A 15,173-nucleotide genomic window follows, 5' to 3' on the forward strand; every position below is an offset into this window, starting at 1 on the left:
CTGTTCAACTCACACAGGAGAAAGCTTGATAAATACATCACACTGTATATGTGTGCATTATAAAAAGCACTGCAAAGAGGAACTCAACACTGGAGGAGAATAAAAGACAGAGGTTTGTGTGTGTGTATGTGGGGGGGGGGGGGTGCTGGAAAATAGAAATAATGTAAAACATAAACAAAAATGTCTTTATGAAATCAATAAAAAAAGTTAGATAAATCTCACATAAAATGGACAATATAAAGCATGTGGAGTAAAAAAAAAAAAAATCATGTTTAGGTTCCTGCATTCTGACTCACATTTCAAACATCACACTCCCACCTCCGTGTCTGGATGTTGTAAATTCTTTGATCAAAAAGGTAGCATTTTTGTCCAAATACGATGAAAAAGTCCAACTTTGTGTAAATCTGATGTCCAAAATTTTTAAAGATGACATATGTAAATGTATCTTTTTGTTTTGTTTGGACTATTCCTTCTACATTCTTTCTCCTGAATCGCCTCCATCTTTTTGCACCAGTTTACCCAGTTTATCTTGAATCAGTTGAGTCAAGTGAAGCCTTCAGTTGTTCTGGATTGTCTCTGGGTTATTTTGGTCAGTAAGGCTGCCCAGATGGATGCACAGCAATTTTTTTCCTTTTTTAAGTTTATTTAAAAATTCTGCAGCTCGAGAGGTGATTAGATGCAGTTAATTCATGATATAACAAGAGGGATTTTTTTCACCTGGATTAAGTGGCTCCTTTATTAAAGTTTTAGTTTTTTTGTAAAATTAAATACTTTTTAAAGTCGCATGGATTAGAGTATATTCCGTGACAGGGATTTTGTATTTTCACACAAGCACTGGATATACGTATGTAAGCATTAAAACAGCTGAAAACTGAAAAAGGGACATCAAATTTACACTCTTTGGGTTATTTTGCGGGAATATTTGTTATACCATGGTCCGGGTGAATACTCAATTCTGATTGGCTGCTGGGTGTGCGTTAAAACCTGATAACCGCAAGGTAAAAAAAGAAGTTCCGGTCACCTAGCCTAAATGTTTTGTATCACTGCGCTGGCTTCTTTAAAACAACCTTTTACTTCATCATTTGGACAAAAACAAGCGGTAAGAGATGAACTTTCTCTCTGAACTGATGCTTTATTCAACCCATCGGAAAGATCAGCAAATATATATCCCCGAATCTTGACTGCAGCGGTGGTGCGACGCAGACTATTTGGCTAGTTGGCTTTCTGATCAGTTTTAACCTGACATAGAAATCTTCATGGAGCTGCACTGTGATGATGGAGTACAAAAATATAGATGAAGATCATAATCTCACTGTGAAATGTTGACAAGTTGGGAGGAGAAACTGTGGATTCCGGAGGGGCTTATTTGCTGGAAACCATGATCTTGATGTACTGGAGTGCGCTGTGAGCTGCGTCGTTGTGTGCGTTGCTGCAGGAGATGCCGGTGCCGTGGCACACGGTCACCGGGGAGGTGGACAGCTCCGCCAGGCACTGGTACTGCCCGTTCACCGTCAGTTCGTCTGCAAGCAGCAGGTTATCGTGAGTCCTTCACTGTCTCTGAATGAAAATATAAATCTGACCCATGTTAGTGAAACAGGGTTTCTATAAAATGAGGCTCAATAGTTTTTAAATAAGTGACATGTTTCAGTCGGAAATTGTGTGAGTCTCTGGTAAATAATAAGTCATATTCTAAAAGATTTTTTAATGTGTTTTTAACTAATTTGTTTTTTTATCCCCCCCCCCAAAATGGTCTAAGAGTCAAAATTGACATTTGCTTAAACTAATCCCTTAAAAAAATCGACTTATGTTTCACCCATAAACAGATAGAACGCCGGAAATTGTCGGTCCATTTTAAGACAAGATGACCACAAGGGGGCAGAATTCTACAGAATTGTTGCTTAAGCCAGTGTTTTTCAACCAGTGTGCCGCGGCACACTAGTGTGCCGTGGGAGATGGTCAAGTGTGCCGTGTGAAATTGCCCTCATTAACTGATCTAAAAACATTTCCCATCTCCAGGATTTCAGCTCTCTGTTCATCCAAACAGGCCCTGATAAAACACTGAGGAGTTAGGAATATAAAAGATCGTAAAATACTTTTTCTTTGCGTTTATTTTATTTTATTAAAGACATTTTGATAAGAATGACGGCAGCGCGATTCAGCTGCAGCTCCGGTTGTATTTAGGAAAAGTCCCGTCCCTTTGACTGTCTCCACCAATCATTCTTGAAGGCTTAATCACATGTCATCAGTCTGACCAATCAGAAGTGGTTAAAGTCTTCACTTCCTTGTCCCGATTTAGCTCGTAAAGTCGCTCAGTTCTAACAAAAATAGCAGCTAAAGCTCGTCTTTAGCGGTGTAGCTTTCCACAGAATCCAGTATCAGACCGTGGAACAAGTGAACAAAACCATGCAGCTCCGAAAAGCGATCTCCGCCGGCCGTTTTTATGCACTACATCTCCCATGATGCATTGGATTGTGAGAGTGACAGCGTAAAAGGAGTTCTGTTGTTAAACGTCTTGAAAACAACGAACACACTTCAAACTTTTTTTAAATCTTCTAACTTAACTTTTATTGCATCTTTTAGAAAAACAGCTGCAGCTTCCAGCTTTTTCTGCAATAATTATCACAAAAATGCATGTGAGATTGTGGAGGGGCTGTAGATCAATACAGACTATGAGTTTCTCCTTTTTTTTTTCATTTTTGGATGCTGGTGTGCCGCGGGATTTTTTTTAAGCTTAAAGTGTGCCGTGGCTCAGAAAAGGTTGAAAAACACTGGCTTAAGCATTTCCCCAATTCAATTTGAAATTGCTTCAATTTCTTGAATTCATCGAGACACTTCATAAGAGTTTTTACCATCCTAAAGGATGACTAGAACAGCAGTGGATGCAGTTTATTTTTCACAAACTCTTACTGCTTAGAGAAAAGTTTCAACAAAGCTTGATTTATAGAAACTTCACATGTATTCTGTGTGTTTCTAATTACTTCTTGTGTTAAAGTGACCACAAGCAGTGCATACCCCCCCCCCTCTTTGTGGCCCCTTCAAAATGTAAAAATGTGTCCTTTGTCCCAATCAAGTAATAAGTGCTAATTCCAACAGATACTTATTAAAAGGAGGTAAAAGTAAAGGCTAGCAGGTTGGGGTAAAGGGGGCATGTAGATATATACTCACCAATATCAAAGTATGTGACTTCAAAGCCTTGCTCCAAGGAAAGCTCCAACATCAACTGAATATAATCCATGTTGGGAATGCTCAGTGGGTTTCTCCTCAGCAGGTTTATCTTCTCTGCCGTGGAGCTTCTTATGGTGTCAAATCGGACGCTCGGCTTTGGATTCTAGGAAATCAAAAGACAGTGGAGAAAGAAACGTTTCCTGAAAAGCGGTGCAGAGATGTTTCTGCAGAGGACGGAGTCTCCACTGACCCATGTGACTTCTGAACATCCTGACAAACTCTGAAGCTTTGCCATCATTTTCTCTGCGGCAGCCTTCTTTGCTGCCTTTTTGGAATTCCCTGCAGCTGCAACACAAAACACAACTTTAGGAGAAAGAAAAAACTGAAACACGCAAGGATTTTTTCTTTTGTAAATGCTCATACCTTTTTCTGATAAAGACTCCAGTCTGCAGGTGACTGTAAACTCTCTGATGTGTGGGGGGCCGGTCTCCCGTAAAACTGTGTACTCAGGGAGACGCCAACCTCTCTGCAACGCCAACTCCTGCATGAAACAAAGAGGAGGAGAGAGGATTTCAACGCATACAAAAAAAATGATTGAGTTTTTAAGAAATTCATTGATATTTCTAAATGGGATTAGTAAAAACTCTTCTGTAGGTTTATCATTATGAATGTTCATAATTGCAATTATTTTAAGGCTCAAAAAACCTGATCAAATGTTCTACAATAAAAAAGGACAAAAGCAAAAAGAGACTGAGTACCTGGAGTAGTCCTACAGAATTAGGAAGATGGTTGTTTGTTTCGGCGGCGTTGCTTAGACCCGTCGCAGCAACATGTCTGTCGAGCATCAAAGATTCATCAATCATCACTTAAAATGAGTCACATTTCTGTATAAAGAATGTCTAAAACTACTTGTATATTTGGCTAAAGCAAACAAGGAAAACTTAAAGGAGATTATTTTGGACAAGCAAGAACCCAAATATGCGCCGGCTCACCAGTTCAGGTCTACTTACCCAGCTCCAGCGTCTGTGTACAGAATATTCAGAGCAGCCTCTGCAGCTTGGTGCTTCGCAGCTTTTTTACTGGGACCCTGGCCTGAAATAAAAACATATCAATCCACTTTATTCTCCAGATTTATCTCTGCACGCAACATCCTAATAAGCAGCATTTTATGAACAAGTGCATTTTATATGTACCCCTATATTGCTTATTTGAAATAAAAACAAGCGTTTTTAAAGTACGGTATATTTTTTCTCTGAAAACTATTTGACTAAAAAGCAGATGTGACCAGAATTGTTGTTTGCAGAGCTTGTGAACAAACAGCTCTCGCCGTCCCCAGACGACGTGTTTCAGCTCTTTTCACACACATTCAAAGGATTCAGATCAGGACTCAAAGTGGGTCACTTCAGAACAGTGAAGTAATTTTTTGACCGTGTGTTTTTGGTCATTGGGCTGTTGGAAGGCTGATAATCTGTGACTGTGATTAAGATTTCCAACACTACAGAACTCATGTTGCTGTATGAGATATAATCTTGATCTCGTTATTTCCTGCACAGATTTAAAGCAGAGCCGACCCAGACCATGACACTTTAGCATACCTACGCATGTGACGTCACCGACTGTCACGCTGAAGACAAAGCTGGGCTGGTGAGCCTGGCCTTCAGCCTTCTCCATCATGAACATGGGATGGTTCCCACTTTTGATCCCATACTCATGCAGGATTTGAATTGGAGTCTTCCCAGGGTTATTCCACAGAGGTTCAACTGGGTTTAGGCTGGTGAAAAACAAGTACACCAAAATATTAAAGAAGAATAGAAACTGAATCCCCAAGATAAAAATTTAGGCGTTCAGTATGACAGCAGAAAAACATTTCAACAGAATAAATGACCAACTTAACCCCTTGAGGACTACATTTATTTCCAGCTATAAAACAAATCACTTCTGTTTTAGCATCGAAGTGATTTGATGCACATTTGCATCAATGATGATGTCTCCAAAGTTGGACTGAATGCAGCAACTGTTAAAGACCCACTTCAAAACATTTGTGTTTTTGGTATTTTTAACATGTTCTTATGGGATTTTTCTGATGATGGAGGACAAATATAAAGAAAATTAAGCTTACATTTGTATTTCTGAGTATTTCTTTATACAAGTCGTTGTGAATCAGGAGCAGATGAAAAAATGCAATTGGAAAAAGAGCTTATTTGTGGTTGAGAGCCCGGCGCCGTCTCACTTCATGATCATCCAGCACATTCAGGACCGTGATGTGCTGGATCTTCATGAATCTCACTTCAATAGAAAATACCGCAATTTTATATATTTAAAAATAAATAAATAAACATGCTGAGTCTTTTGAAAGCACACCCCAAGAAAATTGATTCCTAGTTAGAGTTACCGTAATTCTTTTTAAACCTGCCAATTGCTAGGCTTAATGACTCCCGCCTATGTGACCATATAACAAAACTCGTGGGTTTTTTGTTGTTGTTTGTTTTGTTTGTTTTTTGCAATTCTCCTTTCGGCAAACAGACGCTATAAATCAAGCCTAAATGACTCATTTGGCTATTTAAAAACCCCTAAAGTCATGTAAAGAGATTTGAACTCTTACCCTTACTCTTATTATTCCAACTTTAATTTAGAGCACACAAAACCCCAAAGAATCAACGAAAAGAATCTTTCCAGAACCGTTTTTTTTTTAGCAAAAACCCATCGTACATAACTGCAGTGTTGTAAACAATATAAATGCAGTTTTCATTGGGTTGTAACAACAACAAAAAACATCTATAAACTGGTAATAACAAAGCACCAACCTCGGTTCAGCGGTAGCAGTCATCATGGCTGGTGTCTGATATCCTTCCTGAGACATTTTGAAAGGTCAGACTGACACCCGGATACTTATTGTTTTACCCTTAACTAAAACTCCAACACGATGGTTTGATGTAGAACCAGGACATTTGATCGCAGTTGGCTAAAACATAAGGGAATAATGTTTTCATTCCCTTTCCCTTTCACTCCCTACAGTTAGAGCGTCGCCGGAAGACAAAAAGAAAAGTCCGACATCAACATCCGGGTCAACGATGGGTCAATAATCCTAAACAACAAAAACATGTTAGTGCCCTCTAGTGGTGAAACCTTTTAAAAATTAAAAATAAAAAACTATTGATTGAACATAACAGAACCTCTGGACAGAACATAGAAGGAAAAAAAACGTAATTTCATCCCGATAGAATAAACACAGAACAGATATTGTACATAAATAAATAAATAAAATAAGCACAAATTTAGCAATACAAGGCTTTTTTAAGGTAATAATCGGCAGAATTGTATCTTGAATAACTTATTCAAACTGTTAAAGAATTAAAAGAAGAAAAAAAACAAATCTCGTTATGAGGGGTTTAATGGTCAACCAGATTACAAAATGTTATTTATTTTCCCATATACTTCAAATCCCATTTATTTCGAATTCTTTTGATGTGTTGTACATTTTTTCACACATAAGTGTGTTGACATGTTCTAACGCTTAACCAAAAATGTATAGAAAATGAATTTTCTTTTCAGCACTCTTTTTTTTATGCAGACTATAATAGATTTAGCAAGGCAGAAGATTTAATTACAAGAAAGTCTTTTTTTTGTTGTTTGGTAATAGGATTCCAAATGTTACATAGAGTCTGAGAACAGAGTCTTGGGTTTTAACCAGCTTTACCTGTCTAGTTTTAACTAGATTAGGATGCCTAATATAGTTTTAACTACACTAGAAAATTTGCATTTCTTCTGCTTAAACATCTTCTTCCTCTTATTTTCTCTAGTAACAAATGCACCCCATACAGTGGTTTCACAGCATATTTTTATTTGCACAGTCAAGAACATACAGTTAGGACAGGAAACATGCACCTTTTGAAAAGGATGTTTAGTGCATTAGATGGACTAACAATAAACATTCAAAAAATTAATTGTTACTGAATAAAAAGTGGAAAATTAGGATTTAACCTCAACTCATGGCATTTATCTGAAACATTTTGTAGATATTGCATAAAGAAGTAAAAAAAAAAAAACATTTAGTCTTGCATGGAGCGTTTTTATTTAAATAAAAGGCTGTCTATGTGGATTTCCCAGCAGTCATTTATCACGGTTTGTCTTCAGGGTTGTGATGTGTCCTCTGCGTCTGACTCTCACACTGATCCAAGCGCGGGAGTTCACACCCGAACTGTTGAATCGGAAGGACTCTGTGAGAGAAACACACACACACGCAGAGGTTCAGCCTTTATCCAGTAGCTAAAAATGCTTTCATTCAAGAAAGGATGATGTTTATTGTCATGGAACAGGCAGTCAACAGTTTTTGGCAGTCAATAAGGGTCAGATGTGAAAAATAAACTTTTTTTTCATGTAGATACTGAAGTGAAAGGAGATTTTCTATAAAAACGAGAAAACAAAACATTTCCTTCGCTCCTTCCGCTGTCATAGAACGACAACAAAGAACAGAGTTGAGGGAGGAACCCTCCCCAGAAAAACTAAAAGCCACTCTTGGGAGTGAAAACATGCCAGCTGCATAACAGAGAGTGTGTTATTTATGCCTCATAGTTCAAACATTACAACTGTATGAATGAATGAATGAATAGAAAAAGAAACGGTGGCTAATTTCATTAATGACAATTCCTCTGCTCCAAAATACTGATTTACTAAACACGCATTAAACATAAATAATGATTTATTTTTTTAAGAAGAGGATAAACAATGGTAAAACCTGAGAAATTATCTAAATACACAACTTTTCTAATGATTTTTGATAACGATTTCTTGGATTTTGATTTTTGAAGGGTTTTAACAAAGCGCTTGTGTGTTAAGTTAAAGTTAAATTAAAACAACAATTTACATACTGTGTGGGACCAATAGTTCTATGATCCTACAAATCAACTGACTTTTTCTTAGCTACCTCTGCAAAAAAAAAACATAAAAATGCCAAAACAGACTGATTTTACTAACATAAATCAAAGGGCTTTCTTTAAAAACTAATGTTAAAACAACACTGAAATACAACATTGGGCTCATTTGGGAAAAGTGGCAAAGAAAGCTGTGGGTCATTGTGAAAAAAATGATAAGATTTTTTTTTTACAATAATGTAAATATAAAAAGGGAAAATAGCAATGGCCCAAGAATGGAGCCTTGAGGGACTCCAGAGGTCAAAAGAGCAGTGGTAGAAAAAACCTCAACATTGTAACAGCAAATAAATGACAGTTGTGGATTAAGAAAGAAATTAAGTCATTAAATAAAGTATTAGATTAGATTGAAACACCACAATGTTGGGGATTAGAAACTGAAATCAACAGCTCGATTTCTGATACTACTGATAAACTTTTGCACAATTGCCTTTCTTGGTGCAATTTTGTGAGCATCATTGCGCCAAAGAAGAACAATGAACTTATCTGTAACGCACATCAAACCACGAACCACGGCAGAAGAACAGAACAGCCCTCTCTCCAAGGAAAGGCATCCTTCGTGTTTTTTATTTTTTTAACAAAACATTTTTGAACATTGAAAAAAAAACTAAATTCATTTTTTTGGGGGGAAATTAACCTAAATGTTGATTTAAAAAGGGCTAAAAATGCCAAAATCTGACACCTGCAATTTAACCTGCAATTCTTTTTTCTTTTTTTTTTTTTAAATAAAAGTGAACCCTGGATTAGGGAATATCAATATAAATAGTATGACAGGTTAATGTTTCATATCCTCAAAAGTAAGCAAAATCAGAGGTATATTATCTCCAGAAGGAGCTAAATGTTTTCATGTCAGAACAACTGCTGAAAGCTGAAGCTGATTGTACTAAAAACCATGAAAGAACCAGAGAAGAAGTTCAGCATGAGCACAAATGTTTTACACTTCAGAAGACTTAGACAGATTTTATTCATACTTATTGATTCTTTTTGAATGATCTGCATTTGTGTTGTTAAAATACAAACAACTGATCAGAAGTTAAGGACTGGAAATTGATAATATATGTTTAAAAAAACAGTTAAAAAAGCATAATAGGGGTGGGGGTATGTACGTTAACTTTATGATTTTTTTTTTTTTTTTGGAATGTCAGTTCTTCATTCCTTAAGCCCCAATAAAATGTAAAAACGTAAACCGTTTATGTACATTTTCAAATGAACAAAGTTATCTCTTCTTTTTGCATTTAGATGAATAAACTCTCCATATCTTATTTTCTTTAACTATTTTAATTGTTTCTATCTTTTAACTACTGCAATAAAAACTTTCATTGTACCTTTTTGCTCTGCATGAATAAATAAATAAAATATAAATATATGCAATGACCATTCTGAAATATTCCACCATAAACAAATTGAATTAATATGATTTTTCTTCAGAAGCCTTAACAGTTTGAATCAGAGAACTTACTGTCACTGATTAGTGAGTGCATTGAGGTTATGTGCCTCCTGCCCAGACCGTGGCTCCTGGACAGGACACAGTCCAGGTAGAGGTCCCAGAAGACCCGGGCCAGGTCCCAGAACAGTGCCGAGTGTTTCCCCTTGTCCGACGACCTCAGGGACTCCATCAGGTCCCAGAAGGCGGGAACCGTGTCGGCGATCCTCGGAGAGCGCATCTCCAGCAGCAGAGCCGAGGAGGCGTCCCAGCACTGCGGGTCCGCCCGGGGCACAGCCAGCGGGTCCACCTGACCCGGCCTCTGGCCTCGCAGAGGCGCCGCGAGCAAGCAGGTCAGCGCCAGAACCGCGGGCGCGCATGCGCTCAGGAGAGGCACCGGCATCTGCACTGGACCAAACACAGATCAGCTGTTTCAGGGAATCATCAAATCTGACAAAGAACAAGTGTTTGAATATTTGCAATACAGTTCTTGGCATATGAAGTTTCAAAAAGCAACACGTAGGTCTTAATTTAAAATAAACAATTAAATAAACAACAACAAAATCACAAAAAGTCAACAAAATTGTAGTTTGACAGTGAAAATGTGTACTTACCATTTAAGCTGTGCTGACAGCAGAACTGTATTGTTGATGGAGGTTTGGTAAATACATGTTTGGTGTCATGACGTCAGTGGCCCCCCTCCCTTCCAAACCTGTCTGTCACGTTTAGTTTTAAAAAAATGAAGGTTGATACTTCCTTTTTACCCATAAATTATTATTATTATTATTGCTATTAGTCACACTTTTCTTCAAAAATGTTCTTCTTATAGCACAGAAAACAGTGCAATTATTCTCTAAAAACCGGCAGATAAGTTGCCCTTTCCTCTAATATCTCAGAAACAGATTTAATCAACTTTAAAACAAAAAAAAAAAACTCCTATATTATTACTAATAGATAAACAAATAATTATTTGAGTTATTGTTTTGCTGCTTTTTGGTGTCATATTTAATAATGTTTGACATTTTCAGCTTACGAGACATTAATTGTTTCCACAAAGAGTGCATGAAATTTAAAAAGAACATTAATTTCTGGATGCTTTGAACCTTACGTGTAAAAACAAAAGCAGAATAAATCATTTACTTTTCATTCTTTTTTTTCTACATTTCCTGAATAAACCTTCACAAGGTTTCGGGAAGTTTTCCACAGAAAATGTAAGCAATCTTACCTCACAGACCCGGGTGGTTCTGCCATCTTTAAAAGCCATCCCAGTGATGAACAATGTTCCACAGAGTGGTAAACAAGTTGCATTGCTATGCTTTTACTGAAATGTCACATGCCTGCCTTATCTTAAACACAATTATTTTCACAGTGAGAGGCCAAAACTAAATGTACCGAATGTGTGTCTTACTCACTCATTCACCCCCCGGATGATGCACGGAAGCAGGCTTTACATTTCCACTGCCAGGACCCATTTACAACTTTGGAATGAAGACCACCCTCTGCATTCATGCTCAAAGGGTAAATATGTTGTAAGGACACTCCAAGATTGGAAATCTGACAATGGAGTACAAATTACGTCTCGCCAAAATTATATAGTATTAAAATACTATAAAGTACTTAAAATAATAAGTGAAAGTTGGCTCTGTGCTGAATAAAAGCAAATGAAAAACATTTTTTTTAAATAACAAAGAATCACACGCAATATAATCTTTTTTTTAGCACTAATGCCAAAAAAGTATTAAATATATTTAATAAAAAAAACACATTTCTCATTTACTTAAGGGTGCTGTTTGTTGTGGGTCCAAAAAAGTAGCACTTCCTGTGTCTTTTAACTGACAAAAAGCCTCAACACTTAATACCTTTGAGTTAAAACGTTGTTTTTTTTTTGGTTGTTTGGTCACTGAACATTTTTCTCATGATGGAGGGCACATAGAAAGAAAATGAAGCATAAAATTTCACTTCTGAGTATTTCTTTATTCAAATCATGAATCGGGATCAGATGAAACAATGTCGCTTGCAGCTGTGACATGGGGGCTTCAATCAGCGGTCCACAAGCAGTTAAAAGACCACTAGGAACGCTTTTACAATTGATCAAAAGATGATTGTGGAGGAACTTTCAGATCAACTTTAATCGAATTTTGTCTTAAACAATAATTTATCAATAAACACCCACATTTAGGTATATTGCTATGATAATTGGAAAAATTGTTCTAAAAATTAACATGGGCGGCCGTGGTGCAGCGGTAGGGCGGTCAACCCATGATCATAAGATTGCAGGTTCAATTCCCGCCTTGCACGCCCATGTGTCGAAGTGTCCTTGGGCAAGACACTGAACCCCACCTTGCCTCTGGTGGGAGGTTGGCGCCAGTGTTCGGCAGCGGAGCCGCCATCAGTGTGTGAATGTGTGTGTGCATGGGTAAATGGGACTGTGACTGTAAAGCACTTTGGGCCTTCATAAGAAGGTAGAAAGCGCTATATAAGTATACGCCATTTACCATGTATTGCTAAAAAAGTTTTTTATTTTTAAAAGTAGGTACATTTACATTCTTTACTCCAAAGCATTATTTTAAGTGCTGCAACGGTACAACTGTTCATGATTTCTATTAAAATTAGAACATAATTACACATTGCACAAATTTAATACTAAAATAAGATCAGAATCAGAATCAGCTTTATTGGCCAAATACAGTGCATGTTCAAGGAATTTGGCTTTGGTGTCTGGTGCTCTTATGCAAACTAGAAAGATATGAAAAAATTTTGAAGGAGTAAGACAAGAGAGGACAAATAATAAAAAGAAAGTACTATGAGGTAGATATAGAAATATTTAAACATAACTAAGCAAAAAAATGCAACAGTAAAAATGCAGCAGTAGTTCTGGTGTGACAGTTTCTGTGGTTTTGTTCCGTGTTCTTGAGTGGTCTGCAGTCAGGAGGTCATTAGAGTGACAGCTCGGGGGAAGAAGCTGTCCTTGTGGCGAGTGGTTTTGGTGCACATAGTCCTAAAGCAAAAGCCTAAAGAAAGCTGAAAAGGCAAGGTGTCCTTTGCAATTCTGCAAGCCCGCTTCCTTAACCTGGACCAGTACAGGTCCTGAATGGAGGGAAGGCTGGAACCAATAATCCTCTCAGCAGATCTGACGATTCTCTAGTCTGTTCCTGTCGTGTCTAGTTGCTGATCCAAACCAGACCGTGATGGATGTGGTCAGAATCAGAATCAGAATCAGAGATACTTTATTGATCCCACACGTGGGAAAACAGCAGAGGGGAAAAAAGACTTAAAATTAAGTAAAAAAAAAAAAAAAAAAACAAGAAAATGTAGCATAAATACAGACATCAAGGTATAATTTAAAAAAGCTATTTACAGAACAGTGCAAGTAGAAAGATGTGCAAAAGAAATGTGCAAAATAGAAAACAACTAAATAAATAGGTAATAAAGATGTGCAAAGGTTATCTTTTGCATTGTGTGTTGTTGTACAGGGCTATTGCATTGGGTATGAATGACTTTTGGTACCGGGCAGTTTTGGAGCGGAGCTGTCTGAGCCTCCTGGAGAAGGAGCTCCGCTGTTTGTTCATAAGAGGGTGGAGAGGATGCTCAGGGTTGTCCATGATTGAAAGGAGTCTGTTCAGGGACCTCCTCTCCATCACTGCTTCAAAGGTGTCCTGTTTGCAGCCAATGACAGAACCCGCCTTCCTGATCAGCTTGTTCAGTCTGTTGGTGTCACTGACTGCAATGCTGCTTCCCCAGCAGACCACGGAGGAGAACAAGGTGCTGGCTACCACAGACTGGTAGAAGATCCCCAGCATCTTGCTGCACACATTAAAGGACCTCAGCTTCCTAAGGAAGTAGAGTCTGCTGCAGGCCCTCTTGTACACAGCGGTGCTGTGGCTCCTCCAGCTCAGTCTGCTGTTGATAGTCACACCCAGATATTTATACTCCTCGACCGCTTCTACATCCTTGCCCAGGATGCAGAGGGGTTGTCAGGACAGCTTTGATTATTGCTGTGTAGAAGATGGTCAGCAGCTCCTTGAGGTAGGTTGACTTTCTTGAGTTGTCGCAGGAAGTACAACCTCTGCTGAGCCTTTTTCCGTAGTGATTCAATGTGAGCAGTCCACGTAAGGCCCCGTGAGATGGTGGGGAACCTAGGAACCTGTGTGAGTCTGTTGAGGGTCCAGTGCTGTTGAGAATTGTGAGTGGAGGGGGGTTCCTCCTGAAGTCCACTGTCATCTCCACCGTTTTAGGTGGGTTCAACTCCAGGTGGTTCTGGCTGCACCAGAGGACTGCCCGCTCCACTGGTGTAAAGGAGGAGAAGAAAGAAAGGGAAGAGAACACAACCCCTGGGGGGCGCCGGTGTTAAGGATCCGGGTGCTGGATGTGAAGCGTCCCAGTTACACCTGCTGCCTCCTGTCAGTCAGGGAACTGGTGATCCACTGACAGGTGGGGAGAGGCACGGTGAGCTGGGACAGTTTGTGGTGGAGGAGCTCTGGGACAATGGTGTTAAATGCAGAGCTAAAGTCCACAACTAGGACCCGTGCATACGTGTCTGCGGAGTCAAGGTGGTGCAGGATGTAGTGGAGAGCCATGTTGACTGAGTCATCCCCTGACCTGATGTTTTCAGGATTAAATAATTCAACAAAATGTTTTATGTTTTATTGTTTAAAAACAAGTGAGTACCTGCAGTTACCAGTACATTAGTTTAAACTTATCAGTTTTATCTTAAATATACTTGTTGAGATTTATTGTTTTGTAGTGAAGACACAGCTTACTGTCGTCCTCTGTGGATGGAACCTCAGCTTCTCATCCGATCGCCCAGCATTCAGATTTTCATCTTCTTTAACTGTGAGGCCAATGAAGAGTCAAAACTGCAAAGCTTTATCTGCAGAAAAAAATGCAGCCTTTTTGTTTTCAGTAGCTGCATCCCCCTCTGGAGGACCAACTCACTACATGAGCAGTTCCTTTACCAATGCAGATGGCATTCCAGGTGACTCACCAATCCACCAAACTCAGACTTTCCGCGTTAGATTATTTACTTTTCTTCATAATTCCTCCCACTGATGAGTGTTCCTTGATGTGCGGCGCTATTAAAAGGTTTTTGTTTGGGATTCTAAGGCAGGAACTTTTTTATTGGATCACTATATCTTATGCAAGTTATGGACTAAATGTGCCAACAAGAAATGTCAAGTATGAGTAAAAAAAAAAAAAAAAAGAATATTCTTCCTGTCATACACATGCCCCAAAAGAAATTTGAAAAGAAACCGTCTCTTCAAAATAAAAGAATGTGGAAAATCACAGACTGAAGAAGCAGCAGAAGATTACCGGTATATCTTTTTGTCACTTCTATCCAAACAAGTCCTTTTCCTGTATGAGAGTTTATTGGGTCCCTCTAAAAAAAGCTGACAAATGTCCTGTAAGGATTAAAATATCAAAACTTTATATACTCAGCATCTCAAAGAAACATTTTTAAAGCTTGGACCACAGACTCTTCTTTTATCAAACTACAGTTCTGTTCACCCCATTTTTAAGCAACATGACCAATATTTAGATTGGTGAAACGGCACTGAGATTCTGGGATTTTCTGTTACCATACGAACTTGCATGGGAATGACTATTTCAGAACAAATATACCAATAAAGCTACAGGGCAAAAAAAGGTGTTTCTTCCTA

At 38.4% G+C, this 15,173-nt stretch overlaps 2 protein-coding genes across 2 annotated transcripts; both read right to left on the bottom strand.

The window, feature by feature from the left end:
* Positions 1–1,115: 1,115 nt before the first annotated feature.
* Positions 1,116–6,221, bottom strand: prkra (protein activator of interferon induced protein kinase EIF2AK2). Its single transcript, XM_023950885.1, has 8 exons — positions 5,970–6,221; positions 4,761–4,936; positions 4,176–4,257; positions 3,924–3,999; positions 3,589–3,706; positions 3,416–3,510; positions 3,166–3,328; positions 1,116–1,520 (listed from the first exon to the last, which is right to left on the bottom strand). Exons 1-8 carry the CDS (start codon positions 6,023–6,025, stop codon positions 1,363–1,365), a joined length of 924 nt encoding a protein of 307 aa, XP_023806653.1. The 5' UTR covers positions 6,026–6,221; the 3' UTR covers positions 1,116–1,362.
* A 795-nt stretch (positions 6,222–7,016) lies between these two features.
* Positions 7,017–10,290, bottom strand: fam237a (family with sequence similarity 237 member A). Its single transcript, XM_023950964.1, has 2 exons — positions 9,553–10,290; positions 7,017–7,382 (listed from the first exon to the last, which is right to left on the bottom strand). Exons 1-2 carry the CDS (start codon positions 9,917–9,919, stop codon positions 7,276–7,278), a joined length of 474 nt encoding a protein of 157 aa, XP_023806732.1. The 5' UTR covers positions 9,920–10,290; the 3' UTR covers positions 7,017–7,275.
* Between the last annotated feature and the right edge of the window lie 4,883 nt (positions 10,291–15,173).

The sequence above is a fragment of the Oryzias latipes genome, chromosome 21, assembly GCF_002234675.1.
Source record: "Oryzias latipes chromosome 21, ASM223467v1".
NCBI classification, from domain to species: domain Eukaryota; kingdom Metazoa; phylum Chordata; class Actinopteri; order Beloniformes; family Adrianichthyidae; genus Oryzias; species Oryzias latipes.